The sequence below is a fragment of the Emydura macquarii genome, unplaced genomic scaffold (assembly GCF_026122565.2).
Source record: "Emydura macquarii macquarii isolate MOO-44397 ecotype Brisbane River unplaced genomic scaffold, CSIRO-AGI_Emac_v2 contig_3305, whole genome shotgun sequence".
NCBI classification, from domain to species: Eukaryota; Metazoa; Chordata; order Testudines; family Chelidae; genus Emydura; species Emydura macquarii.
Genome location: NW_027133442.1, coordinates 3295809 through 3323808, shown reverse-complemented (window position 1 = coordinate 3323808; position 28000 = coordinate 3295809). Strand labels below are relative to the sequence as shown.

The window sequence follows — 28000 nt, the reverse complement described above, 5'->3', positions numbered from 1 at the left end:
TGGCATTTTTTGAATGCTGTGTCTTTGGAACCCCTTTATCAAGTGGTCCCAAATTTCCCCCACAAGCTACCCAAGGCCTCGAACGGGCATATCAGTTTTCAGACAGATCTGGCTCTGCCTGCGGATTTTAGAGCAGTTTGAAAATTTATCCTTAAACAGAAACGCTGATGTAGCCTTTACTTCAGAGCGGCTACAGGTTGCTTCATCAATCGCAATAAGGAAAGGGGAACAGGAAAAAATGCTGCATGGCATGAACTTAAGAACAGGAAAAGGGACACAATGTCATGAGACTAGGGGCTGTGGCAAGAGTACTGGAGTAAAGCTCCAGTGCTAAAAATTCAGCAAAGGAGCCCTCCTGCTCTGGGCTGCAGCAGCCCCACAGCATCTTCCCCAGCTCAATTTTCTATGGTTTGTTTAAGCTCCCAAATTTGTAACCAGACCTGAGGTATCTTGGGTAATCCCTGTGCTTGGGTAGTTCGCTTGGCACCCTGGTAATGAGCCTACACAGGATACTTTGCTGTTGATGGGTGTGGTATAAAACCCAGCTTAGAGAGGAGATCTAGTTGCTCCTTCATGAAGATTGCAACAGCATTTCTCTTCAAAGCCAACTTTTCAAATGTTTCTGCATGCACATATCTGCTTGAAATCTGGCATGCCGGTTCAAGGCCCAGGGAAGAGTTTGTGGTGAAAATTTGGCAGTGTTTGGTCAAAAAGTTCCTGAGGTACAAATTCCCCCAACTGACTTCTTGTGAGAAATTTAAAATGCAAACAACAATGTTTCTTGCCCAGACATGAAAAATCCACTTCTATCCTACATCACTGGGCTGCTCCTGCTGAGATCTAGTGTCTGGTACCCAGGCCGAGTGCCTCGCTCCCATTGCTCACAAGTTATTACACTTTGGTTCTGATTCTCTCGAGTGGTAGATTGGGCTACTCCCAGCCTTATAAAGACTCACGGTGCAGAGTCCAGCTTTTAGTGTTGGGACTCACAGCAGTGATCACGGCAGCTGTGCTTTTCCCACACCTGTTGTCAGTCTCTTGTACAGGTCAGAGATGAGTGCGATAGCCACCAATGAAACAGGACACCACTTTAAAAACACTGCCCTGCTCCACAGACTCCAGGGGCAGGAAAGCTGGGGTTAGGGGGGAGAGGGATGTGGTGCCTGGGGAGATAAGACAGCTAAGCTTTGTGTTTACGCTCTTATGTTTGCAGTGATCTCTGCCATGGCAGTCAGGCATGGAAGGGTGACCGAGTGGGCCCAGAGCAGACTGTGGGGAGGAAAGGGTAAGTTATGGCCCTGTGGGGGGAATGATGGGCAAGAGGCAGGGAGGGTCAGCAGGATTGGAGCTGGGGCAGGGGCTACAATGAGGTTTTTGCTCCCAGTTGGAATGCCTTCGCACTTTTGCTGGGTGCGGCATGGATGTGGTGGTCGTGGGAAGGAAATCGGGAGTGTGGAGAAAGTGAACACGGAAGTGTTATTTACTCCTTCACAGAACACAAGAACGAGGGGTCACCCAATAAAACGAACAGGCAATTTAAAACTAACATAAGGAAGTACTTTGTCACACAACATACAGCCTGTGGAACTCATTGCCAGGGGATGCTATGAAGGGTCAGGGACGTGAGCTCATGTCCCTAAATCTCCAGCTGCCAGAAGCTGGGACTGGACAATGGGATGGATCAGTCAATAATTGCCCTGTTTTGTTCATTCCCTCTGAAGCATTTAGCACTGGCCCTGGTGGAAGACAGGATACTGGGCTAGACGGCCCATTGGTCTGACCCAGTCTGGCCGCTCTGATGTTCTTAGGACACGGTGAGGAAAAGCAGCTGGTTTGGCGCTGAAAGGGTGTGTTCCAGCACTGTCAGGGCTGAGGAAGAGACATTAGCTGAGGCTTTTCCCTCTGGGAGGGAGGAATGGCTGCTGCCTTTGGTGATTCTGGCACGAATGGCAGTGTCTCCACGAGGTGTGAAGGAAGCCATGCCTGTGCAGGAGTTGCTGCTGCTTCCATGATAGTCCAGGATCTCTTACTAGCTAACCTGTCTGCACATGAACATGCCTGTAGCATACTATAGGAGGCAGATTCTGCCCCTAAGAGCAACGGCTGTTGTTGCTGGTGTATCTGACTAGGGTGAGGGGCAGAAGCGAAGCGTGGTCTTTTGCTCGCTGGAGGACTGGCTGATGTGGTTGGTGGATCTGACCAAAGGGAGTGCAGGAGTTAACTGAGGTTGGATAAGAACGGCCAGACTGGGTCACAGCAATAGTCCATCTAGCCCACGACTATACTGAACAATGTGGCAGACAAGAATGGGCTTTTGGGACAATACTTGTGAAGTGGATTTCCTGGGAAATCTCTGGGAGGAGGTGAATGCAAATCCCTCGCCCCTGACCTCCCCTCTGTTATGCAGAAACCCAGCCTTTTGAAGCTACACTCTGGAGGGACCATTGTCCAGTGATTACCTGTTCCTGCAGCCTAAAGAGCAAAGGCCCAAGTGGTGTAAATGAAAGACTAACCTATTTAGGGGTGTACTTCTGCAGTGACCCAAGCCTTGGCTAGCTATGGCTACTGTAAGGGGAGGCAGAGGTGAACTAATATACTGGAGATGATCTTAAATTTTTAAACTTTACAAAGGAAACCCCAGAAATCTGGCAAGAACATAAAAAATATGAAATAACATCAAATATTCACTTAGGAAAATAATAAACTGAAAATTGCCATCACAATAATTTAACTGTGACATTCTGAGTGTCTTTCCCAGCCCTGAAGAAGAGCTCTGTGTAGCTCAAAGCATGTCCCTCTCACCAACAGAAGTTGGTCCAATAAAAGATATTCTCTCACCCGCCTTGTCTATCACAATAAAATAAATTTGTCAACAACGTGTTGTGCCACCCCAAGAAGGGATCAGCTCCTCCTCTCCCTAGTTGCAAGGTCCAGCTTCACCTGTGCTGTCCCACCTTCGTCTCTTTCTGGCTTGCAATGCTCCTTCAGTTCAAAGCTGCGATGACTGAACCTCTGTCCAGCAGGTCCACCCGCAAATGACAGCTCCTCACCCAATTCCCGAGGCACCCTAACTGGATTTCCTCTGTCAGTGCCTCAATGGTCAATCTCACCAGTGATATGCTTTGTGCTCCTTGCAGCTGGGCTGCTTGCACACACCCCTTCACGGTCCTGCTTCTCTGGCCAATCCTCCTTTTCACCCAGCACTACCTTTCTTTTGCCTCCTTCTGGAACTGCCATCCAAGTGCCCCCTTTGGGCAGATCCTGAGCCTCTCACCAGCTCCACTGCCCTCTCATTGGCTGTCTCTTGCCCCAGGGCAGCATTCTGTGCTACTGTCCTGCAGCTGCAGGCCCTGACACCCACCCCTCTTGGTTGAAAGTGCAGCAGGTGCTAGTGTGGGGCCCAGGGTTATTTAATGTATTCTGAGCTAAGGCTGTTATGAATGGGCAATCACTGGGAGAACCCCTGTGCAGGGTTTGAAGGCGTGTCTCCTACCGGAGCCCAGGGTAATGTCTGGTAAGTGTTTTATCACAGGCGGCAGTTCTCTGACTGTTTTCACAGGCTTTCCCTGTAATGCTTTCCCCTTCAGAATCAGTGTGCTTGCTTAGAAAGAGCCGAGTGGTCACTCACCTGTTAGTAATGATGCTGTTCACACAACCCACAGTCAACTTGTGGAACTCCTTGCCAGAGGATGTTGTGAAGGTCAAGACTATAATGGGGGTCAAAAAAACCCGAGATAAGTTCCTGGAGGATAGGTCCATCAATGGCTATTAGCCAGGGTGGGCTGGGATGCAAAATCATGCTCTGAAGTGCCCCTAGCCTCTGTTAGCCTGAAGCTGGCAACAGGTGATGGATGGAGCACTTGATGATTCCCTGTTCTGTTCATTTCCTCTGAAGCACCTGGCACAGCCATGCTTGGAGGACAGGATCCGGGGCTAGATGGACCCTTGGTCCAACCCATTCTTATGTTCCTAGCCTCACAGGAGACCGCAGTGTGCAGACCCCGGCCTGCTTAGGCCGTCTGGCCTGCTGAGCTCTTAGAGGGTCTGTGCAGCTGGGAAACACCCTGGCCAGGATGTTGCTGGATGCAGGTCTTTGCCCCAGAGAGGGGATGGCTGAGGGGAGCCCAGCATGGGTGTCCTCAAGGGAGCAGGTGGGTGCTGTTGCCATGACCTGACAATGAGGAGGGGCGGGGTGGGGTGGGGCACGGAGTGCCTGCGGGGTCGTGTGTGTTCCTTGTTGGGGTGGGGGCTGGAGGGGGCGCTGGTGGGGGGGTCAGTTGCTAAGAGGAGAAGTTGGGGTGGGATCAGTTGCTAAGGGGTGGGGCCTGAGGCATGGGGATCAGTTGTTAAGGGAGGGGCCAGGGCCAGTTGCTAAGGGGTGGGGTGGTTGCTAAGGGTCCAGGGCCAGTTGCTAAGGGGCGGGGTTGGGGCGGGGTCAGTTGCTAGGGGAGGGAAGGTGCGGGGCAGGGGCCCTGGGTGGGGAGGGGGTCAGTGGCCCAGGGGCGGGCCGGAGCTCAGTTGCTAGGGAACGCCTCACGGCGGGAAGGGGGGGGGGTGCGCGCTCCGACGGGAGGGTCGCGGCGCCTTCTCGGGGTCAGAGGTGGCGGGGCTGGTCAGGGCGGTTTCCGGCGCGGACCCCTGCCCTTTCCGGCAGCCCCTCCCCGTGTGTGGCGGGGGCGGGGCCAGCACTCGGAGCGCGGCGGCGGCATGGAGTGAGCGAGCGCGGCGGAGCCGGCGGCGGGGACCAGCGGGCGGGCGGGCTGCGATGGAGGCGGCGCGGGGGGTCTGGCTCCGGCTGCTGCTGCTCGGTGAGTGCGGGCGCTCCCGGGGGGGGCTCCCTTCACCCCCCCCCCCAGTCCGGGCCGCCGCTCGGTCCTCCCCAGCCGGGCCCGCTCGGGACCGTCCTGGCGTGGGCCGGGTCGCGCCGCCTTGCCCCAGCCGGGCCGGCGGCTGAGCTGCGGTGCGGGGTTTGTGTGTGCGGGCCGGGCGAGCCCGGCGGCGGGACGGGACGGGACGGGACGAGACGCGGGTCCGGGGAGCCGAACCCCGGCGTGGGGCCGCACGAGCGGGTTCTGACCCACGGGTCTTCAGCGGCTCGGGGCGGCTTGCCCAGTCCCCGTCCCCCCCGGGCCGGGCCGAGCTGAGCTGAGCCGCGCCTGGGACCGGCCCGCGAACTGCCCCGAGCAGCGCTCGCTGGGGGGCGCCCGCGCCGGCTTACGCTGGAGTAACCCGAGACCGGGGGGGGGGGAGATGAGGGCCAGAAAAGCGCCACCCCCGCCACCCTCCGGGGTCTGATCTCCCCTAGAGCACAGACCCGTGGTCCTCATCCAGCGATTCCCATCTCCGGCTCAGTCCCGGGGGTTGACCGAGAGCCAGTCTTTGGGAGCGGGGTCTCGCCAGATGACCCCACTGTATCCCTTGTGGGCTGGGTACTTGGGATTGTTCAGCCTGACTGGAACTGAGGTGTGATTTCTCTTCTTCTCCCCCTCCTCCCCCCTTTCCCCGTTCAGTTCCCAGCTTGGTTATGTGTTTGCTTGTTTGATTAAAGAGCCTTTACTTATCCAGTGGGTACTTGGACTGGGATTGGGTCACCTTTCCCCTTTGGGCTAAATGCACTAGGTTGAGCTGTGAAGCGTCTCATTTGGAGTGTGTGTTCCAGGAGGGGGATCGTTCTTGTGGCTCTCTTTAGTTGTTCAACATCCTTTTGGAAGGGTGGACACCCCCAGTGCTAGACACAGCATTCCAGCTGGGGTCTTACCTCCCTCATGTACAGAGCCAACTTCTTTTGCTCTTCTTTGTTCCCGGTTAGTTCAGATGGGCAAGGATCACGTCTACCCTCTTGGCCCCAGCAACATCCTGGGAGCTCATGGTCAGTTGGTTTCCACCAGTCCTTTTCAGTCACAGCTATCCAAAGGATGTGCTCCTCCTTGCTCATTTTCCTCTGGGGGATTACTTCACCTGAGGAGGAACCATCAGGAACACATGACAGCAAAGCAATAAGAACCCATGTGCATGGAGAGATCCATAGCAGCCCTCTAAAGACTAGTTCCAGAGGGGTAGGCGTGTTAGTCTGTATACAGCAAAAACAATGAGAGTTCTGTAGCACTTTAAAGACTAACAAATTTAATGTCAGCAGGCAAAATTTATGCCTGCTGAAATTAAATTTGTTAGTCTTTAAAGTGCTACAGAACTCTTTGTTTTTTTTCCTCTAAAGACTAGGAAGCCTCGTGTCCGCTCGTGAATGACTGTTGCCTTCTGTCCCCTTCACCAAATCTTTCTGTTTGATGCAGCCTGTGTGCATGCCCTGTAAATGATAATGCTCTCTAGGGGACATCATCACTTCAAGCTGTAACAACTTTCATGAAAATATTTTAGATCTTGCAGTTCGGAACTTGGTTCTAAAGTAGAGGTCTGAAGTGAGAGTAGAGGGAGTTGGGTTTAGTTGGCATGTTTTTAGGACTTGAAATGTGTATTATGGTTGAGTATCTCTCCAGTCTTGAATTTTGCCCCCTTGCATCCCTTTCCTGACATGTCCATGAGAGAGGTGACAGCATCTTATCCCTCCTTTAACATCTATGTAAAGTGTGATCTCTGCAAACCCATCAGCAAGTACTCCCTGGATCAGTGGTTTTGTGCAGAGCGCAGTGGGAGTCCTATTGGCTATGTGCATAGGAGTGCTGTGTTGGACTGGGATAGGCCCAGAGAATGGGAGGGTAAGGTAATGGACATTCCCAGGTCCTGTTGCCATTTTCCCAAGGGCAGCATTAAAGTGGTGTAGCTGTGAGACATAGGAAAAGTGTCCTATAGCTCTGTTTTCTAACAGTTTTGGTTTGCTTTCTCTTGTAAGGGGACCTTAACTCAGCATTTCATGCTTTTCTAGCATTTCAGTCTTGGGAAGGAAACTGTAATATTCTAGAAGGGCATGAGGCGCACAGGGCAGTACTAACTGCCAGCAAATTTAATTCCCCATTGATGAAGCTTTTTGCTTCTGAAACTTAGTTATAACCACAACTATCGCTTTGAAAATGAGGAAATTAGAAGGCTATGATGGGGGGGTTGGGAAAGAAATCTAAGCATAGTCTGGAAATACTTAGTTTTATAAAGTATGTGAGGTTCCTGGCAGAGTAACTCCAGACTCTTCAATGCTTATGTTATTTGAATGACTCACAGCATTTGTTTTTTTTTAATATTCACAGTGTTTTAATGTGTGAGTTAAAATGTCAAATTATTTATCTTAACATACCATGACGTTTGTTAGAGAGAATGAATGTTTTTGGAGAGAGATGTTTCCAGTACCAATTATATGAATTATTTGTGCTTTCTATTGAGGCTTTGGCAGAGTTAATCACAAGAGTCCATTATGGAAATTAAGTAGTCCCAGGATGAGAAGCAAAGTTCTGTCCTGTTAGAACATGGCTATGAGAAATCAGAGGACTAAATGGCCAACTTCCGTTGTAGTAAAAGGTTACCACTGTGGTGCTCCAAAAGCCTATACTGGGATCAATGTGTAATAAATATATTAATTACATAAAAAAACCCTATGTTAAAGGAACATGAAAGTTGCAAAGTGAACATGCAAATGTTAGGAAATGCCAGAATTAAGATTGCCTATGAGTCTTGACTTGGCCCCTTTGTGCATAAGCATTATGATTCTGGCTTTAATTACATGATCACATACTGTTTTTTTCCACAGGACGGACAGTGCTCAGGGAATGAATTAGGCTGTGCATTGTGTAATGAATTAAACTTGCCTGTAGGAGCTCTGCTTCATTTGTTGCAGAATTTGGAAGGTATGTGGTGAGTGAGTCAGGGAACTGCAGGAAGAGAAAGGATGGCCTCATGGTGAAGACAAGTTGAATGATGCCCTGCATCTGCCACAGAATTCCTGTGTGATACCCGCAAGTTACAAACCAAAATTTTCACAGATGGCCACCAGAGTGTTCCTCGTTTTCAGGATATCCACCTTGAGCCACCTGGGGTCTGATTTGCAGAAGTGCTGAATGCTCATATTTCCAACCGAAAGCTCTGGGAACTGTGTTCTGAACAAATGAAGTGCTCCAAAATGCTACTCTGAAAAATCAGGGCCTAGGTGTCTCAAATTGGGCACCCAAGTTGGTGACTATTTATGGCCTTAATCTCTCTGTGCCTCAGTTCCCCACCTGTAAAATGGGGATAGTTCTCTCTTTTCATCTCACAGGGATGTTGTGAATATTGTTTTTTGTTTGTGAAGCACTCCAATACTGTAGTGATGAGCACCATAAAAAAGCCCTTGAGGAAAGTAATCTGTATTCAGAGCAGGGTTTGAATAGTGTTGGTAAATAAGACATGAAACCACTTAAGTCAGCACCATCCATCTTGTGTAGTGAATGAGGAATTTGTAATACAGATGCACAAGATTATTCCACAGTTACCCACTTAGAGGAAGGTACAAGAACACTCTCCAAAGCATCAGGTAAAGACCATTGTTGCAGAAAGGGCAAGATGGACCCTGGTCTGATTTGGCAGTGCCTTTTTTCCAGATTAATTGGTAATTAAGATCTGGTGAACATTCCATTCTGTAAAAATGGGAGCAACTAGACATCTCTCAACAAGAGGGACTAGAAACTGGAGCCCTTGGAAATGTCAGGACTCTAGCCATTGGGGATAGAGATAATACATTGTAACCTCAAATGCTTTTAAATGCTTAATAGGAAAAGTTTAGTAACCACCTCCTGTTGCTGGTTTTAAATGTTGCTTTAGGAGCTGCTATTTACATTTTTCCACTAAGTAATAATACAGTATGGAGCTGCATCTGGAATATTTAAATACTATGCTCTTTCTTAAAATAGAAACCAGTGGCAAGGAAGCATACCTGCAACAGAATAACTGCTACAAGAGTGCAGTGAATGCGAGAAGATTCAGCTGGTATGATTAATTAAATTACAGTGCAGCAATGTGGGCATTGTGGCTGGAATAAACTAGCTGTAACATTGTAAAAGCAGCCATTCTCCAGCAGGAACTTGAGCAGGGTTGAGGCTTGAGTAAATTGCCTGCTTGTTAGTGAAAAATGCATTTTGTGTGGTTTTCCCTTTGTTGGCTGGCAAGGTAAGGGCTAAGCTGTTGTTTGTAAAGCATCCGTCACATTTGTGGGCACTGTACATAGAGTAAAAAGGGTCTTAAACCATCTGTCAGAGTTATACATTGAAGAACCAACATCTGCTGAGCACCCTCTGAAGCTGGCATATCACGGGTCAGATTTGTGTGAATTTATTAGATTTAGCAGGAGGAATTGAAAAGAATTACTACAGGCGCATGATAGTCAGGTGCCTAAACCACTGATTAACACAATCCTCCTTGTACTGTCCCTAGTCTTTGTGCTTTATGGAGACCTCGATGCGCTTGATGAATAAAGGTGACTTCATGCATGGGGCCTCAGAGAGAGTCTTCATGTTGCTGGAGAGTTTGATTTATTAAAAAAATGCAAGGCACACATTTATAATGCAAAGATACTATTAATGCAATGATAAGAATATGCAGTTATAATCAGATACAGGAAATATGGCAGTTAAGGCAACAGCAACATTAACTTGGTCCCATGAGACATGCTGTGTGTTTTCAGGTATGTGTCTTGAAGTGTGAATAAGAATGTATTTATATACTTAACAAGAAACATAGTAATAGAAACTGCAGCTGTGTAGTAGGACCAAATTTGTGCTATTGCTGGGACCCTAACTCTTCCATTTACTGGCTTCTTTGTTAATTAAATATGTGTTTAGCATTACATTACCATAAGGTTTTTTTTTTTTTTTTTTTTTTTTTTTTTTTTTTTTTTTTTTTTTTGCATTTAATGTACTTGTTTTCATGAGTTGTTTTTAAGTCCAGAAGAGACTATTGTGACCACCTAGTCTGACCTCCTGTGAAATACAGGCCATAGAATTTCACCAGGTGATTCGGGCGAGCCTGTAACTCATGGTGAAGGCTGTGTGTATGGGCTGAGCTAGAGTTTACTCTGCTTTCAAGCAGAGGTGAGTGCCTGCGGTGCAGACTGTGGCGTTATCTGGCCGCACTGGGGGATTGAACTGGGGCAGCTGTGCTGGTGGCTGTCATGGGAACACATCCCTTGTATAGCCAAGGCCTAGTTCCTGTCTTTGAAATTGGCCTAGTGCCAGCTTCAGACTTGGGGCCCTGCTTAGTCTGGGAAGGGAGTGCTTATGATGTCACTAAGGGGAGGAGCTTCATTAGGCCCTGATAAGTGGAGAGGATCAGATTCTATTTTTAGCAATCAAAAACTTAGTGGCAGTACAGGTTGGGCAATACAGGTCCATCCACCCAAACCCTTAACAGCATGGAAATAACAAAGGGGAAGACTTGTGGATTCCTTGCCAGCTTCACATCCCCAACAATGCTGTCAAACACTCTCCAGTGCTCTATATCCATTTCATTTCCATATCCCAAAGCAATATGTACCCAGCTTCATCACACTTGTACTGTATAGCAAGGCATTAACAGATATAAAGAGATCAGAGCCTCTGACTGTCGCGCAGCCTGTGCACTTGGAAAGTTACTCTGCCTTCGTGCTGCTGAAGTCACGATTAAGATTTATGTGAGTCTTCATGGCTTCTGCTGAAAAGCCAGGCTCTCAAACTAAGACCTGTCATAGACACTCCTCTGTGGATTGGTGACGAAGGGGGGCTCACCACACATGCACTGACTTAACATTCACAACCCTGGATGTAACATGCTGTTTATTAATCATCCATGGAACGGTGGTGATCATGAATCCTGGATTCTGTCCCTGGTTATGGGAGATGACTGTGTAATAGCAGCTAGGGGTAAGATAATCCAAACTGGTTTAGTCACTCTGGAAGGCAGTGTGGTGCAAGTGGATGAGACTGGAATTTATTGTGTTAGAGAAAAAAGGCTCCAACTCCAAGGATGGATAAGCACTGGAACAGGTTAGCACAGAGACCATGGAACGCCCATCACTAGAGGTTTTTAAGAACAGGTTGGACAAATGCCTGTGAAGGATGGTCTAGGTTTACTTGGTCCTGCCTTAGCATAGGGGGTCTGGTCTAGATGACATTTTGAGATCCCTGCCAGCCCTAACTTTGTATGATTCTGAGACCTGAGTTCTGGACCTGAAGTGACCTTGCATAAGCTCTCTGCTAACTTGTTTTTAAAGTGGTGGTGGTGGGGGGAAATGTTTAGTAGCATTTCTGTCTTCTAGATGGTGTGGTCATGGCTATCGTCAGCAGACAGCAGTAGAGAGAGTAAATTGCTTGGGAATTTAAACAGAAGAGGTGAGATTTGCATTCCTGGTTTGATGGTGTTTGTCCTGCAACACAGTTTGTCATCAGATTCTGTGGGTTTGCTTTGCTGTTGTTGCTAAAAAGTTACAAAATGCTCTGTAGACATTCTTGATGTATAAGTGATATTGTAGGAATCAGCACAGAGGAGCAACAGTGTGGCCAAAGGAAGGGTCCCAGAGTGGTGTAGGGCTTTTTGCTAAAGAAATACAAACTAAAGTGAGACAATTCAGTAAAATATTGGCCAAAGGAATGGTTTTTGTAACTCTGATTATTCTCTTTGTATCAATCCATTTCTCATCAAACTATCATGAATACTTCAAATAATGCTCAGTGTTTGTTTTGTGTGATTTGGCTTGTGCCATTTAAAATCTTTATTGTGTGAAAATCTCATTTAAAGTTGCTGTTAAACTGAACTCTGAGTAACACAACCTTAACTATAGAGTTGGGACTAACGCCTCCACAGTCTTATGGACTGGGGTATAAATTTAGGCCTATGTACTACCTTCAGTCCCTAACAGATCCCCCACTGTGCTGTCAGTGGGAAGTTTGCACAAACCTCAAGGATAGAATCTGGTCCTTATGTATCGATTGTATTTTTAGTTACCATTATTTATTCAGTACCTTATTGTCTGTCTTGGCATTGCTTAGTGGGAAGCATTCTTGCCAGCATCACTATTTCTTCTGCCCTTTTCTTGTCCTTTCTCTGTCTCCTCTTTCCTTCACTCTGCAACTTCTTCTTTTCTTGCTCACGGCACCTCCCAATATCTGTCCCTGTTAGCTTTCCTCCAGCTCCCTTCCAGTTTTCATCTGCTCAGATGATCAGTGTCATTAGGCACTAGAGCAGTGTTTCTCAACCTTTTACGTAGCAAATACCCTCTAACTTCTGAAAATTTTAATAATTACCCCAACACTGAATTTTCCATGGGATTTTATATTTACAGATTAATGTGAGCCATATGTTAGAAGAAGGGCTGAGTATACAAGGCCGTGATATGACAGATGTCAGATCTAGTGTGGGTAGGGTTACCACCTTTACATCAGGGGTGCACAACTCAAGTATGTACGTGGGCTAGGTGATGTTGGCTAAAGCTAGGAGGCTTTGAGCAGCATGCCAATGCTCAGGAATATAAAGCGCTGTGCCAAATTTTATGCCATAGATTTGAGAGGAGGAAGGGGGGAGAGAGAGACAGGAAAAGAGGGTAACTGGTGAAATCTGGGGCTGTCATAGTGGTCAGTTTCACTGCTCAGCAAGAGCAGTGAAATTGACAAGTTTTGTGAGCATTAGGCTTTGAGCCAGAGTGGGGGGCTGCCACCTGGGCAAGTTTCAGGAAGCTGCTGCCTGGCTGCCAGCCTGGGAGGTGGGCGACTGCCACCCAATCTGAGCTGGGGCAGAGGAGGCTTCTGCACTGACTGGGACCCAGGGATGTGGGGAGGCGTCTGCTGCCCGTCTTCAAGCCGGGGTGCTGGAGGCTGTCCCTCATCTGGGAGCCAGGGTGCGAGTGGCTGCCACCTGGCTGGGAGCCCAGCTCACAAGACACAGGAGGCTGCCATTGGGCTCCCACCTGGGGGCTGGGACCTGGTGGAAAGCTGGGGGCTGCTGTCCACTTTCCCCAAAAGCTAGTGGCTGCTGCCTGCCTCCCAGCTGAGAGCTGTGTCCCGGCAGGAAGCAGGGGGCTGCTGCCCGCCTTCCCCAGAAGCTGGGGGCTGCCACATGCTTCCCATCTGGGAGCTGGGACCGGGTGGGAAGCAGGCTGCTGCCGCCCGGCTTCCCCAGAAGTCGTAAGCTGCCGCCTGCCTCCCCTTCACTCTGTTTTTCCCCAGGTACCCCTGCCTGGGTCTCACGTATCCCCAGGGGTATGAGTACCACAGGTTGAGAAACTATGCTTTAGAGCTCTCACCCTAATGAAATGAATGTGGCAGAGGGAGTTGCTGCCATAGAGAAGGAAGATTTTCTGGTGGTTGGGGTTCTGGCCTGGGAGAGGGGAGACCTGAGTTCAGTTTCCTGTTCCACAACAGCTGCCTGTGTGATCTTGCATAAGTCACTTAATCTCTGTGCCTCGGTCCCTATTTGAGGGAGAGGGACTATGGCACTGAGGTATGGAGGGTAAATGCAGTGAAGATTGAGATGCACAGACATTATGGTGGTGGGGGATAGAGAGAGCATTGTCCCTTTCTGCTCCTGTGTAGATCTGGGGAATCAACACCAATCTGTTGCACTTAGATCTCACATTTTGAAGGCTTTCCTTACAAGCAGGAGGCATAGAAGCTTACCTTTTGAAATGGAAGCTCAGATTCTGTGGCCTCTGGGCATACCATGTGGGTCTCAGATCCATGAATCTATCCTTATTTAAATTGGCTTTTTCAGTGAAGCCATTCAGGGAAAACCCACCACAAATAAACATTTTGGGTTAACAAAAAACCTAAAACCCACTGAAACTTAAATTCTGCCCTGTGTTATTTTAACAGCCAAAGTATATATCTACGCCGTGTGCAACCCCCCCAAACCCTCGCCTTGCAACAGCAAGTTTCACAGCCCAGATCGGTTGACTCGGGCTTGTATGGGGCTAAAAATCACAGTATAGATGTTCTCAGTGGGGCTGGAGCCAAGGCTCTGAGGGTCCCCCCAACTGGGGTTCAGAGCCCAGGCTCCAGCTCAAACATCTGCACTGCTAGTTGTAGTCCCTAAGCGCGAGTCCAAGTTCTGTGAGCTGGTGCTAAGACTCTGTCTCAGGGTTTTTCCTGCAGTGTAGACGTACCTGTAGGTGATTCAGAGGCTTGGACAAGGTACCTTTTCTCTTGGGCTCCCAGTCTAAACTCAGCCCTGATGCAACAAGGGAGAGTGGCAAAGAGTAAGGAGGATGTGTGGTGAGGAAGGACAAGGGTCTCTGCATGCCAATCCAGTACCATTCCATTCAAAACCTGGTGGGCTCAAATATAAAAATGAAACCCAAGTTACAAGTAGTAAAATGACTTTTGTAGCCATCACTGTTGTAGCAAGTGAGCCTGGCCTTTCGCCAGCGTGCTCCAGTTCTCTCAATCTGCTGTTGATTTGGGGTGTGTGTCCGCTGTATGGCTCGTCTCTTTTGCAGTGAAAGCTCCATGGGACCAGTATGGGGAAGGCATGGACAAGCCTTCCTTACTGGAATGTGCAGTGCCTAGCTAGCTGTTAGCATTGGCCACTGAGCAGCAATTTGACCCCCACCTTCATCAACAGCTTTCCGCCATAGGGATGCTGGGGCACGCTGCCTGGGGAACTACGCCAAAACGAAGAGCGGCAATGCGTTCTAAAAAGCCCCTGCAATTCACAATGTGGTGAGAGACCTCCAGTGCTAGAAATCGGAAGCAGGTCTTGTGTCCTTCCCCTGAGGATGCTCCGTGTTCTCCACCCCGCTTTGGCTTGGTGTTTCTTCTCTCGCTGCTGCTCCCTTTTTCAGGCCAGTGGAGCCTCTCTTTCCTATTCTTCTCCTGGCACCTCTCTCCTTTCCTCCCTCCACCCCTCTCCTGTGGGCTCCCTTGCCCTATCAATAGCTAAACAGTACCAATAACCTGACTGGTAAGAGCACCTGTGGGCAGGTCCTTGATAAAGGAGCTACCCTGTGGGGCCTAATGAATAGGAGTGTGGAGTTCTTCTTATGCCCAGCTGCCACCTCCCTCCCTGCAGCTCTCTCATCTCAGGCACCCTTCTTTCCCTCTGCCATCACACAAGGGGACTCTGCCCTGCCTGCCACTAGTACCTGGGGTGGGTGAGTCTTCCAGCCCTGCTTCACAAGGCATCTGTTCATGTAGTTGTGTGCGTAAGTGTTTCGTTCCCCTCTCAGATGGCTCTGCATTTTTGTTGTAAGAGAGTCAGCTCATTTAAACACAGCGTTTGGGAAATACGCACTCAGTGGTATATTTTTCTCACCTATTCTTCTAAGAGGAAATGCATTAACATACAGTTGTCCTAGTCTGTTTATACTCCAAATCTCAGTGTTTTCATAAAGCTAAACCCATCAGAGGGGAATAATGCTGCATGTCTGATGGAATGGTATTCTGAGCTCCAGCTTTACGCTCCATGTGCAGGGAGCTATGATTGGGCGCTGCTATTGGACTGGAAATAACATCCAATTTGGAGGCAGTGTGCAAAAAAATGCAGCTTTTGTTTAACTAATTAACACTGGAATTGCTGACTGGCTTGCCGCCTCCTGGAGATCTGGTTTTAGTGCTTAGAATTTGACAAAGCTCTGACTGGTAGCTCTTACTTCTATATGTATTTTAAGAACATAAGACCAGCCATATTGGGTCTGACTAATGGTCCGTCTAGCCCAGTATCCTGTCTTCTGACAGTGGCCAATACCATACGCTTCACAGGTATTGAACAGAACAGGGCAATTCATACCCTGTCATCTAGTCCCAGCTTCTGGCAGTCAGAGGCTTAGGGACACCCAGAGCAGGGGGTTGCATCCCTGACAATCTTGGCTAATAGCTTCATCAGTGGCTATGCTCCATGAACGTATCTAATTGTTTTTTGAACCCAGGAAGCTCAGACTCGGATTCAAGCCTGACCCCTCTTCCATGTACCCACATGGTGCTAATCCAGGGCTCTGACCTGCCTTGACCCAGGGTTCGAGCCTTTTTGCTTTGCGGTCTCCCCTGGTCTTGTAAGAGTACCCAGAATGACCACACATACCAGCAAATAGTTTAGAAGCTGGCAGTGGTGCAAATTCACTGGGCCTGTGACCAGTGCAGGCAGTGGATTAAGTAGCTGTGAAGTGAGTAGTGGAAAACCATGGATCAGAACCACACCTCGGGCAACTCGCCAACATTGTGCCCATTTTATGAGGAGTTTGATTGGGTGCTGGGCACAGAACCTAGTGCAGAGCCTACCATGGTGCATGATGACCTGCTCGGTTGGGATGGTGCTCTGCTGACCCCGGAATCCAGCATGGGGACTGATGGGAGCCAGCAGCAGCTGCTGAGTGGGGACAACACTCTGCTGAAACTAGTCCCAGATCAGGCTTTGAAGCAGGAGTAGCAGCAGCTCGTTACGGGGTCCATGCTCAGAGAAGCTGTTTGAAGCCCCTCTCAGGAACAGCCTGTTGTGGAGCCTGCAACAGATGCAGAAGGGACAGAAGCTACCCCTGAGCCCGGTAAGTTTCTGGTTCCATTTTGTTGTTTGTTAATATAGGAATGGGAGGGATTTCCACTCTAGGAACCAATGCAAAAATTAGAGAAGTCCTGGCTAGCGGTATGTATCTGCTAATGGGGGATTGTATGCCACAGTCTTGGTGTCCTCAGTTCACCATGTGGAATTCAAAATGTCAGCTGAGAAGTGCAAACAATAAAGAACACCTTTAAAGTGATTTTTTACTGGAAAGGTGCAGATTTTTGTGATGACCATTCCTGTTTCTTAAAAATAACCATGCATTGCCATGCTTATAAATATGCTGCTCTGGAACCATTCAATGATCTATTCAGCAGCCTGGAAACAGTGAACTGGGGAGGCCTGGGGGGGTGGAAATGTGCTCCATTTACAATCTAGTCCATTTCAGTTAGAGGTGGTCCATGCAATCCATAGGTGACACAATCACTTGGGCCAAATACAATGGGAGTTTGAAATTTTGTCCAGAAATGTGCCAGAGGTGGGGAGGGCTGAGGGTTCTGCATGTTTGCATGCAGCCATAAGAGGGTAAGCTGGTGGAAGGTAACGCAGCATCCTTTTGTTTCCCTCGTGAAGTCTGACCCACTCCGTGGACCACAGGTTGACAACCACTGCTCTAGATAGGTAGTCACATTTCAGGGAAGGGCGTATTTTCCATGGCCACCTCGGTAGCGGACCAGCCCATTCCGCTTCTAGATGTGCTGTTCAGGCACTATATATTGGAATGCTTTGGTTGCATAAACTTCAGGATTCCCACCAGCAGCGTGGAATATCAGCTCCCTTTGCCAGTCTGGCACAGCAAGAACTGCTATGTCCTCCAAAATGTGGAAGGCTTGAAATGATAGAAAAAGCTATTGTAGCACGGCCACTGATGGCAACCCTCCTTTCCCCGGTTTTTGTTTTGCAGTTTTCTAAAATGAAAAAAGCCGCTTTGCATGTTTAACTTACCACGGTGCTTGCACTTCTTTCACTGTTATTAACGAGGCTATATCCAGGGAGCTTCTGTGGTCCGAAGCATCCTTCTCACAATATACTGCAATTCAGTTTGTAGAAGTATCATTTTATGTCCTTGAAATTCCACAAGGATTTTTTTTCTGTATTCTTGCAGTGAGCTATTTGAGACAATAACCCTCTGTGTTGTCCTGTTCCAGGCCCCTCAACCTCTACTGGCTACAGCCCTTCCATAGCTTGCCCACACTGCAGCAGATGCCTGGGCCAACGTACCTTCACGCACCTTTCCAAGAAGAAGCATTTCAGTGATGAATGTGGGATTGAAGTTCTAGACAGGGCCAGCAAGCAGGTCCGGAACCAAAGACCGAGGGACTCGCGCCTAGAAAATAGGCAGGGAAAGAGGAAAGGCTGAGGCTGGCTGCACAGCTTGAGGACCAGGGTTCAATACAGGAGCAGTCACTTGCTTTGCATTTTCTAGAACAGGAGCGGCGGCCCAGGGAGACAGAACAGAGCTCAGCAGAAAGAGCTGTTTGAGTGGCTCATATCACTAATGACTGACCACAAGAATAGTGGCTCCTGCTGCATCACCCACACCGCAGCCTGAGTCCCTTGCGTGCTACCCTGGGCTGCAGTCCAGAAGCAGCTTGGAAGACTCCTTGGCTGGGTGACCCATGCAATCGGGTCCCATGAGCAGCTGGACAGGGCAACCTTGCCCCTTGCAACCCTTCATATTGTCCCCCTCCCCTGTGAGTATCTCCACCCACCTCCCATAGTACCATGTTCCCCATTTGCTATGCACAAAAAGAAAGTAGAATGGGGGGCACATGTTCATGCACTGTTTTTTCCTGTAAGTTTTTGTTATAGGCATTTGGGTCTGGGTAATGGTAGCTGGTCTGCCTGTCAGTGGGTGAATGTTGTACTTTCTAATGTTTATAAATAAAGATTTTTATTTAATCAGGAAAGTTTATTTCTGTCACTGCTCCATGTCACATGATGTATTTTCAAAATAATAAAGGTAAACAATTGATCAGGGACAATTAGGAATTAGTATGCAAAGACCATCCCTCAGTACAGTTATCAATAGCAACTCCATATTTCAGTCACTTCTTTGCATCAATCCACACTGACTATCCCCCGGCCTCATTTCATACGCGGTCATGTTATTCATAAGTACGTTGCCTGACACTAAAATTTCTCCCCCTCCTTCCACCATAAACACATTCACAAAGGTACTATCCCCCCATTTCCATTGGGCCATGCAAGTTCAGTATAGGAGCACAGAGCATCCCGGAGTTCTCTTGCGTGGGTGAAGCCAGCTCCATCTGTGGTAGGTGCACTTTCTGGCTGAGTGTACCGATTCAGCAGCCCCTAACTGCCCTACATCCATTCAGGAGGAAATGGCTCCCCTCTGGCTTCACAAAGACTGAAGAGCACAGCAAGCCAGAATCATGCGGACAGCACTGATGACACTGGCATCGAAACGGGTCTGTAGACACCTCCAACGGGCTTTCATTCTGCCAAAAGCACATTCAGCCACCATTCTGGAGCTGCTGAGAGTGTAATTAAACAGTCTTGCCAGGGCCTCTGAAATCAGGGTATGGGTTCATAAGCCAACGCAAAAGAGAGAATGCAGGGTCCCCTGGAATAGCTCTGGGGACACTAACTCCATTTATGACAGTGATTTGGTGGGAATAGTATCCTGGTCTGTCCATGAACGTAGATTCCCGATGGGTGAAAATCCCAGGTGTCATGAACTTTCCCAGTGCACTCCATGTTGTCATTCATAAGTAGTACCCTTTGTGACCCATGTGCTCTTTGAGGAGGGCAAATTATGGGTACATGAATCCCATTAATGGCCCCAGTGTAGTTTGGAGACCCCATTCTTTCAAAGCCAGCAGTTTCTTCAGGAATATCTTTTATGCCCGTCGCCTTGAGATAAACCACATGCCTGATTGCTTCAAATCTCTGCCTCCACTTTAATACCAAACTGCTTTGCAGCAGACCTGTAGCAGTGTGTGGATAGCCAGCTTCCCGAAGGCTGTAGCAGCCTGCTTCCTGACTGGCAAAGGTTTCCTGTGTGTATCTTTATGCTGGAGGGTGGGATGAGCTGCTCACAAAGCTCCAGAAATGTAGCTTTCTTCATGTAAAAGTTCTGGAGCCCCTGTTGGTTATCCCAGGTCTGCATGACAGGGAGGCCCTACCAGTCTGTGCTTGTGACTCTGCTCCAGAAGTGCTGGGCTACGGAGGGGGCATCCGTGGCTATATTGAGTGTCATGAGTAGTTTGAGTCTCCATGCATGAGTATTCCTCTTCTTCTGCAGTCGTCTCTAGTTGTGTCAGGTGCCTTTGATGGGCTGCAGAAATGTCCACCAGCATCTCGTGGAAGCTCTGCCTGTTTCCTGAAACAAGAGTGAAAGTGCAAGCAAGAGACCTTCTTCAGAAGGTGCCTCCTCCATGTTGCTGGTTGCGGTAGCTGGGAGCTTCCAGGATCAGCTGAATTGAGTCCCGCTGACTCTGGGCTTACACTGCAGTGTAGACACACCCTTCGAGTCTCTGCCTCAGTTCTCCTTCCCTGCCTCCCACAGGGTTAGGAGGATTCATCGATTTCAAGGCCAGAAAGGACCATTGCGGTGGTCTAGTCTGACCTCTTGAATAACACTGGCACTAGGACTTCCCTGCATGAACTCCTGTTTGAGCTAGAGCACAGCTCTTAGAAATATGTCTAATCTGGATTTAAAAATTCCGAGTGACAGAAATCAATCCGTCTTTTCAATCTCCTTCATAGAAGAGTTTTCTAGCTTCCTGATCATTCTTGTTGCCCTTCTTTGAGCCCTTCTAGTTCAGATGGGGTGAGCAGTCCTGCAGACAGTATATTCTGTGTTATTCTCCATTTCCTTGCCTTATGCATCCCAACATCTTGTGCTTTCTTGACTGAAACTGCCTGTTGAGCTGAGTGCTCCATTCAGTCAAAAGGCTGGCCTGGAGAGCAATTAAACTGGAGACATTAGGGTCCGCCAGTACATTCTGGCAGGGCTTGCAGAATTGTAGGCCACAATTAAAAGTGGCAGCAGCAAAAGCCCTTGTTTACTTTGGGGGTACTAGGAGAAAATTCAGGGCCCCATGCAGGCATAACTGACAGCGCCTTTCTTTACATTGATTTGAAAACCAGCAAGATGTCAGTGACAAATATTTAGTTGTGGAGCTAGACATGGATTTTTCCTACTTCGCTTACAATTCATTTGCTATTTGAATCACCAAGATCAAAGCAGGGCTCCACCAAGTACACGAGGGCATAAGTAAATACCTTGATCTATAGCTCCAGTCCTTGAATAAACACTCCTGCCTCTCTGAGCGTTTGAAGCCTAGCTCTTGGTGCTGGAATGTGAAATATTTCATCTTAGCAGTGGGCTTGGGTTTGCCACTGCTTTAGATATTCATAAACTTCACACAAACGCTCATTTATAAGCATACAGACCTGGTCACAAATGTGTTCTTTGTTGATACTGAATCTGCCACGTGTTTGTAGAGAAATTCTACTGACCTTTCTGAGGGTACAGCCAGGTTGTTTGTTTAGACTCTGAGCAAGCATCTCTTCTAAGAAATGCTGTGAGTGATGATGCCAGTCTTCTGGGCTTCTTGGGCAGGATGCTCCTTCAGGCCTCCCCGGGGGGCTTTTGAACTTCTCCGGGATCTTGTGTTTTTTTGCTGTGTAGGGGTTTCCGGTCTAGGGGGGATTGCTTTTTTTTTTTTTTTTTTTTTTTTTTGTATGTAGCCACTACATTTGTTTTATTACTGGCTGATGGTCACTGTAGCTTTCAGCCTGTTTCCTATGGTGCTTCTGCATTGATGGGGAGGAGGGACGTGCACGTGAGATTTTTCTTGTCTTGATGAGAAGCAGATTCAGTTACATTCATATTTAATTGTTTTGCAAAAACATTCATAATTTTGCATTTGGTTGGATTTGACAAGTGACCACTATCTATTTAAATAGTCTATCAAAATATTTTGACCAGTGATTTTTGCCATAGTTAAACGGGTTGTACAAAACTGAAATACAATGAATGGTTTATAAATTTCTGAGTGTTTTGATGGTCTGGGCTGGAAATAAGCAATGTCAGTTCTTCATTTGTTCTTTGTTTGAGGAAAAAAAGGCACAAAACTACCCTGTCCCCTTTTGGAGATAGAATAGGTAGTTTGGGTGGTGTGGGGAGAAGGAGTGAAAAAAAAAATGCAATGACAGAACCCTGCAGGAGATTGCTACTAAATAATGGGTGAAGAAATCTCACAGGCAGAGAAATAGTCATTGAATGTGTCAACCAAACTAATAGCCCAGAGTGTGTAGCAATGTGGAGCTGGGAAGGCAGCTTGTAGGCCAGTCAGCTTCAACAAGAAACTTCAGCAGAAAGGCAGAAGAAAACTGTGAGCCCTCAAGTCATGAACTAGGAAAGTATTCAAAGACTGTATTCAAACTATGTGAGCCGGATACTCGCCATTTGTGGAAGCACCTGGGTGACTGGCGGCCTTTTGAAAGAGGAATTCCAAGGAAGAGTGAGATGTGGGCCAAAGTGCTTGGGTCTGTACGTGCAAGTGAAGTGGAACGTGAATGGGGCTATGGAAGGTAAGGTGGAAAAGTAACCCAAGTGAAGCCTGACGGTTGCAAGGACAGGAGATTGGGAATGTGGGGGTCACCCAAGGTGATGTAAGAGGCTCTGAGAGGTCTATTGTGAGATGGATGTGAGAGGGCTTCAGACTAAGAAGCTTGGAGAATCCAGCTGAGGATGTATGATTCCAGTCTTTTGTATGCTTGACATTCTAGTCTCACTGCTTCTCAGACGGCCCTTAATTGCCATCTGCACAACACATCAGAAAAGCAAAATAGCTATTGGGGGTGCACAAACCTAGATCTGGCCAATTCCAGGCAAGTTTTGGCTTGAATAGAGAACCAGTATAGTACAGTTGCTCTACGTCCCCTGCAAAGTTCTGGTGGTTCCAGTACAGTAGTGTCGGAAGTTGGAGGTTGAGAGATGAAGAGGAGGGGCAGGTGAGGGATGGGGTGGAAGCAGGGAGCATATGATGGATGGTGTTACTGTGATGCTGGCAGTTAGAAGTGTAGGAGCAGTGCAGGCAAGGATTGGCTTAAAAAACTCTGAGGCTGTGACCTATGACTGTCTGTGGTGTTGTGTGTCATGGAGTTGTTGGTTTGGTGGCACCAATTTGTTTACTTTTCCAGTTGGTTTAAGGCGTCTGTAGAAATGATTTCGTACAGTTCTGAGAATGGTCTCTGTAGCGAAGTGTTGCATGCTTCAAGCACTAGCTAATCTTAAATAAGCAGCCTCTTATGGAGAGGAGAAAGAAGGTAAGGTCATGGGGAATGCTTTGTTGAGGAAATATGTAGCCAGAAGCATGAGAGTCACTGTATTCCTACTGCCTTAAGTCAAGGGGGATGCCACAGGGAAAAGCAGAAAAATAATTGCAGCCTTCCTCTTTGAGGAGAAATGTCACACAGAGCCATTTGTCTCGCCTGGCCAGTTCCGTGAGAGGGAGGGAGTGTTTTGAGATGACATGGCAAGTCTCCTGGTTCCTCACCAGGACACGGAGCAAAGATTAGTCTTGTGGCATGTTGTCATGCTCCCTCTGGAGCTGTGCTAAGCAGCATCAGTAGTGCCAGGAGAGGCCACCAAACCCACTGAGTGTTTCAGAGTTGGGGTATGTGGCGATGTTGATTGGGCATTCCAGCCAGCTACGCATTGCAACTCATTGGCATTAACAAGCTTAGCTGTTGAAACCAACAGCCTACCCCTGGTTGTGACCCAGCAGGCCATAGGTGTTAGATATGAGAGACAGGTGGGACAGATCTTTGAAAACTTGTGGTGATTGGGGGAGGTCTGGGACAATTGGAAAAAGGCAAATATAGTGCCCATCTTCAGAAAAGGGAAGAAAGAGGATCCAGGAAACTACAGACCAGTCAACCTCACCTCAGTCCCTGGAAAAATCATGGAGCAGGTCCTCAAGGAATCCATTTTGGAAGAGAGGAAGGTGATCAGGAACAGTCAGCATAGATTCACCAAGGGCAAATCATATCTGACCAACCTGATTGCCTTCTATGATGAGATGATTGGCTCTGTGGATGTGGGGAAAGTGATGGATGTGATATATCTTGACTTTAGCAAAGCTTTTGATACGGTCTCCCATAGTATTTTTGCCAGCAAGTTAAAGAAGTTTGGGTTGGATAAATGGTCTATAAGGTGGACAGAAAGCTGGTTAGATCATCGGGCTCAATGGGTAGTGATCAACAGCTTGATGTCTAGTTGGCAGCCGGTAACAAGCGGAGTGCCCCAGGGGCCAGGGCTGGGGCCAGTTTTGTTTCACATCTTCATTAATGATCTGGAGGATGGGGTAGATTGCACCCTCAGCAAGTTTGCAGATGACACTAAGCTAGGGAGAGTGGTAGATGCGGTGGAGGGTAGGGATAGGATACAGAGTGACCTAGACAAATTGGAGGATGGGCCAAAAGAAATCTGATGAGGTCCAAGAAGGACAAGTGTAGAGTCTTGCACTTAGGACAGAAGAATCCCATGCACAGCTACAGGCTGGGGACCTCCTGAGGTCCCTTCCAACCCTAATCGTCTATGATTCTATGACAGGCCTGTCCCTCTGCCAGAGGCCAGTGGAAGATTGGTCCTGCGTTGTGCTTCTTTCGCAGCCTTTGTCCAGTATTAAAAGCCCCACATAACAGGACTTCTGCCTCCCTCCTGTGCTGGGCAGGGCCGTGGTGAGCGCCTCCAGGTCTCTGGCCCTGATGGCTCTCATGGGTTAATTTTCACTTCAGTTTTGGACAGCTCAGGAGGCAGCTTTTAAAATAGCAGAATACTCCAGGCATGTGTGCTTTTGTTTTTTAACCAGTTGTCAGCCTGGTAATCCAGTGGGACTATTCTGGGAAGCAGGGATCTTGGATCGCCATTTCATGTCTGTGGTGATTGAAGTGCTGGATAGTTAGCTCTTAAAAGCAGTGATTTCTCTAAATCTTGGCAGCATCAGCCCTTTATGTATCCATCTCTTTTCCCCTTCTGCTCTCTGGAGTATCTGTTAGCTACCTGGGGATGCAGTGACTCTTTTTCATAAAGGAAAGATAAATGGGCGGCCGTGGTAGATTTGTTACTGACACCATCATTGCTCTATTCTTGGTTTTCTCTCCCTGATAAACAGCTCTTAGGACAAGTACTGGACCAGGGAGATGTAAAGCCAGTTTTTATGTCTCATGTCTAAGACTGATGCTTCGATTGCAGCGAAAGAGACTGTCCTGCCCTTATTTCACCCCAGCTTGGCCTTCCAGGCCCACTTTACTTGAGTCTCTGAACCTATCTGCAGACCCCTAGGAAGCAGTAAGGGTTGAAGACAGAGAAGGCTAAGGAGCCAAATTCTTATATCAATACCAGTGGCCATTGTAAACAGATTTGAATGGCTTTTGCTGCTGCTGGTTAAAGCTTGAAAGGAAGCCCACCATTGCCCACTCTCCCAAAGCAGGAGTGTGGCACTTTCTGGCCATACAGGAAGCATTGGTGTTACCCTAAACGGTAATGCCAGCTCTTCTGCTTACCTGCTTTATTGAAAATGGTCAACAGCTATTTGGCACTTTATCTGTTGAAAACATGGAGCCTTATTTTTGTGGAGCAGCCACTGGAATGAATGAGCCTGGGGAACCAGCTGTGCTGCATACATGTGCGCTGGGCATTTCTAGGACAATGAGCCAGAAAAGTGATTGATGAGGCTTTGACTTCAGTATGCTGACTCTACAAGAACAGGCCATCACTTTGCATTGGGATACCCAAACATTGCATGCAGTGGCAACTCTCCAATAGTCTGAGATTTAGCTGTGTCCAGCCATGGCAATGTGTAAGTTCCGTCTTGATCAGTGCACTCTTCCCCATGCATCTTGGTTTCTCCTGCCATACGGTGGGGAAGTGACACTTTGTTAGAGAACCCTTACGTTGTGAAGGGTTCTGTAGAAAGCTGTGGGAAGACACATCTTTGTCAGTCGTTGATTTGCCATTCCCTGTACTTGAGGATTTTGGTAGATCCAAAATACTGCATAGTGCAGCTGACTGGTAAGGTGGGAGTTAATAGGTACTCAAAGGCAGCCTCAGAAAGCATTTGGCATTTCATCACTAATGTGGCCCTCAGAAACATAGGCTATGTCTATGCTACAGGTGCTATGGCACTACAGCTGTGCTGCCGTAGCTCCGTACTATAGATGCTTCCTACTTTGACAAAAGGGGTTTTTCCATCACTGTAATTAGTCCACGTCTCCGAGAGGCAATAGCTAGGTCAAAGGAAGGGTGATTAACAAAGTGTCACTTCCCCATTGTAAAGCAGGGAAAACCAAGATGCATGGAAGGGCGCACTGATCAGGATGGAAACTTGCAGGGTTAGGTTGACTTAACATTGCTCTGGGGTGTGAGTTTTTCACATCCTTGAGCGATGTAAGTAGGTAGGTCAATCTAAGTTTAAAGTGTAGATCAAGCCATGGATTTTGTACAGTCTTACTGTAAGCTGATACCAGGTGCCGATTACCAGACATGGCCTGGTGTGATTGGAAGAAATGACCTCAGGAAATGCAACAGCAACAGGTGCCTCCTGCTGAGGAAATGCACTGAACATGACCTCCTCATCAGCAATATAGTCTTCTGTCTGTCGAACCATAACAAGACGTCTTGGATACATCCATGCTCCAAGCACTGGCATCTCAATGACTGTCATCATCAGGAAAAGACACAGACAGGATGTTAGCGTGACATCAGCCATGAGAAGTGCAGAATGCTGGTTTATAGTCTCCCAAGCTGAATATCCGGATACATCCTAGTAGCAAAAGCTTAATGTCTCCAGATTGAAACAGGAGAATGTGAAACAGGCTTTTGCTGCAGAATTGCATGACCAACTTGTAACAATTGACTCAGACTCCAATAGCATCGAGGAAAATTGGGCATTCTTTAGAGACTCTGTGTACTCAGCTGCATCCAATACCCTTGGCTCCATCACAGGTAAACATCAAGATTGGTTTGATGAAAACAATACTTATATGGGAAAACTATTGAATGAGAAACATCAGCTCCATGAGACCTGTTTAGGAGACAGCACTTCAACATCTAAGAAAGCAGCCTTCAACAACATCAAGAGGACTGTCCAGTGCAAACCTAGAGACAGATGAGATTCAGTCCTATGTAGACAGGAATGATATGAAGAACTTCTCTGATGCTTTGAGGACAATCAGTGAGTCACGGTCATCAGGAATATCTCCAATACTGAGTGCCAATGGCACCGCACTACTTACTGACAAAGAAAAGATACTGCGAAGGTGGGCAGAACACTTTAACAACATCCTCAATCAACAATCATCTGTTAGCGAGGAGGCAATTGATCGACTGCCCGAGATAGATATCAGCATATCTCTTGCTGATCCCCCAATGCTGACTGACTGAAACTGTCAATTGGTAAAGCACTTGGAGCAGATGCTATACCAGCAGATGTCATCTATAAGGCTGGAGGCTTGCATATGGCTTTGAAACTGACTGAATTTTTCCAGTCAATGTAGACTCAAGGAACTATGTCCCAGAGTACAAGGATGCATCCATCATTCACTTGTACAAGCAGACAATCCTGCAACAACTATCGGGGTATCTCCTTGTTGTCAATAATTGGCAAAACTCTTGCTAGAATTCTGCTGAATCGCCTTGTGCAACACCTGGACCAAGGGCTCTTGGTGGCTTCAGGAAAGGTTGTGGGACCACAGACATAGTGTTTGCAGCTCATCAACTTCAAGGAGATATGCCTGGAACAGAACTCCATCCTGTATATGACTTTCATTGGCCTGTCAAAAGCATTTGATACAGGTAGTCAGGGAGGCCTTTAGAATATCATGGCAAAATTCGGTTGCCTGGAGAAATTAATCTCTGTGGTTTGGCAATTCCATGATGGCATGCTCACTCGTGTTCTGGATGACAGCAAGTCAGCTGAACCATTCCCAGTCACCAGTGGAGTCAAGCAGGGCTGTGTGTTGGCCCCCAAACCCTCCTCAGTATGATGTTTTCTGCCATGCTTACAGATGTCTTTTGTGACTGTGACACCGGGATTGGCATCAGATACTGGACTGATGGCAAGTTTTTCAATCTGAGAAGATTGAATCAATCTCAGTCTGAGGAGGCAAAGATGAAGGTTCAGGAAGTGTCTCTTTGTGATCTTCTGTTTGCTGATGACTGTTCCCTAAATGCCAAGTCTGAGTCTGTCATGCAGCGGAGTATGGACTATTTCTCTTCAGCTTGTGACAATTTTGGTATCAACATCAAGAAAACAGAAGTGATGTACCAGCCTGCACCAGGGAAGCCTTATGTAGAGCCTAATATCATAGTGAATGGCCAAATTGTACAGGCAGTGGACAAGTTCAGCTACCTTGACAGTGTACTGTCACATGTAGTTCACATCGATGATGAAACAATTGTCAAACCAAGTGTGGGCTTTGGCAGACCACATGCAAATGTGCAGGAGCGCAGAGGCATTCGTGAACAAACAAAACTGAAGGTCTACAAAGCCATCGTGATGCCAACTTTGATGTATGAATGCAAAACCTG

At 47.7% G+C, this 28000-nt stretch overlaps 1 protein-coding gene across 1 annotated transcript in view; it reads left to right on the top strand.

Moving 5' to 3' along the window:
- Nucleotides 1–4678: 4678 nt before the first annotated feature.
- PTK7 (protein tyrosine kinase 7 (inactive)) overlaps nucleotides 4679–28000 on the top strand; it is a 110644-nt gene continuing 87322 nt past the window's right edge. The window contains exon 1 of the mRNA XM_067532866.1: nucleotides 4679–4808. Within this exon, the coding sequence (XP_067388967.1) occupies nucleotides 4766–4808 (43 nt within the window). The 5' untranslated portion in view covers nucleotides 4679–4765. The remainder of the gene's footprint in view (nucleotides 4809–28000) is intronic.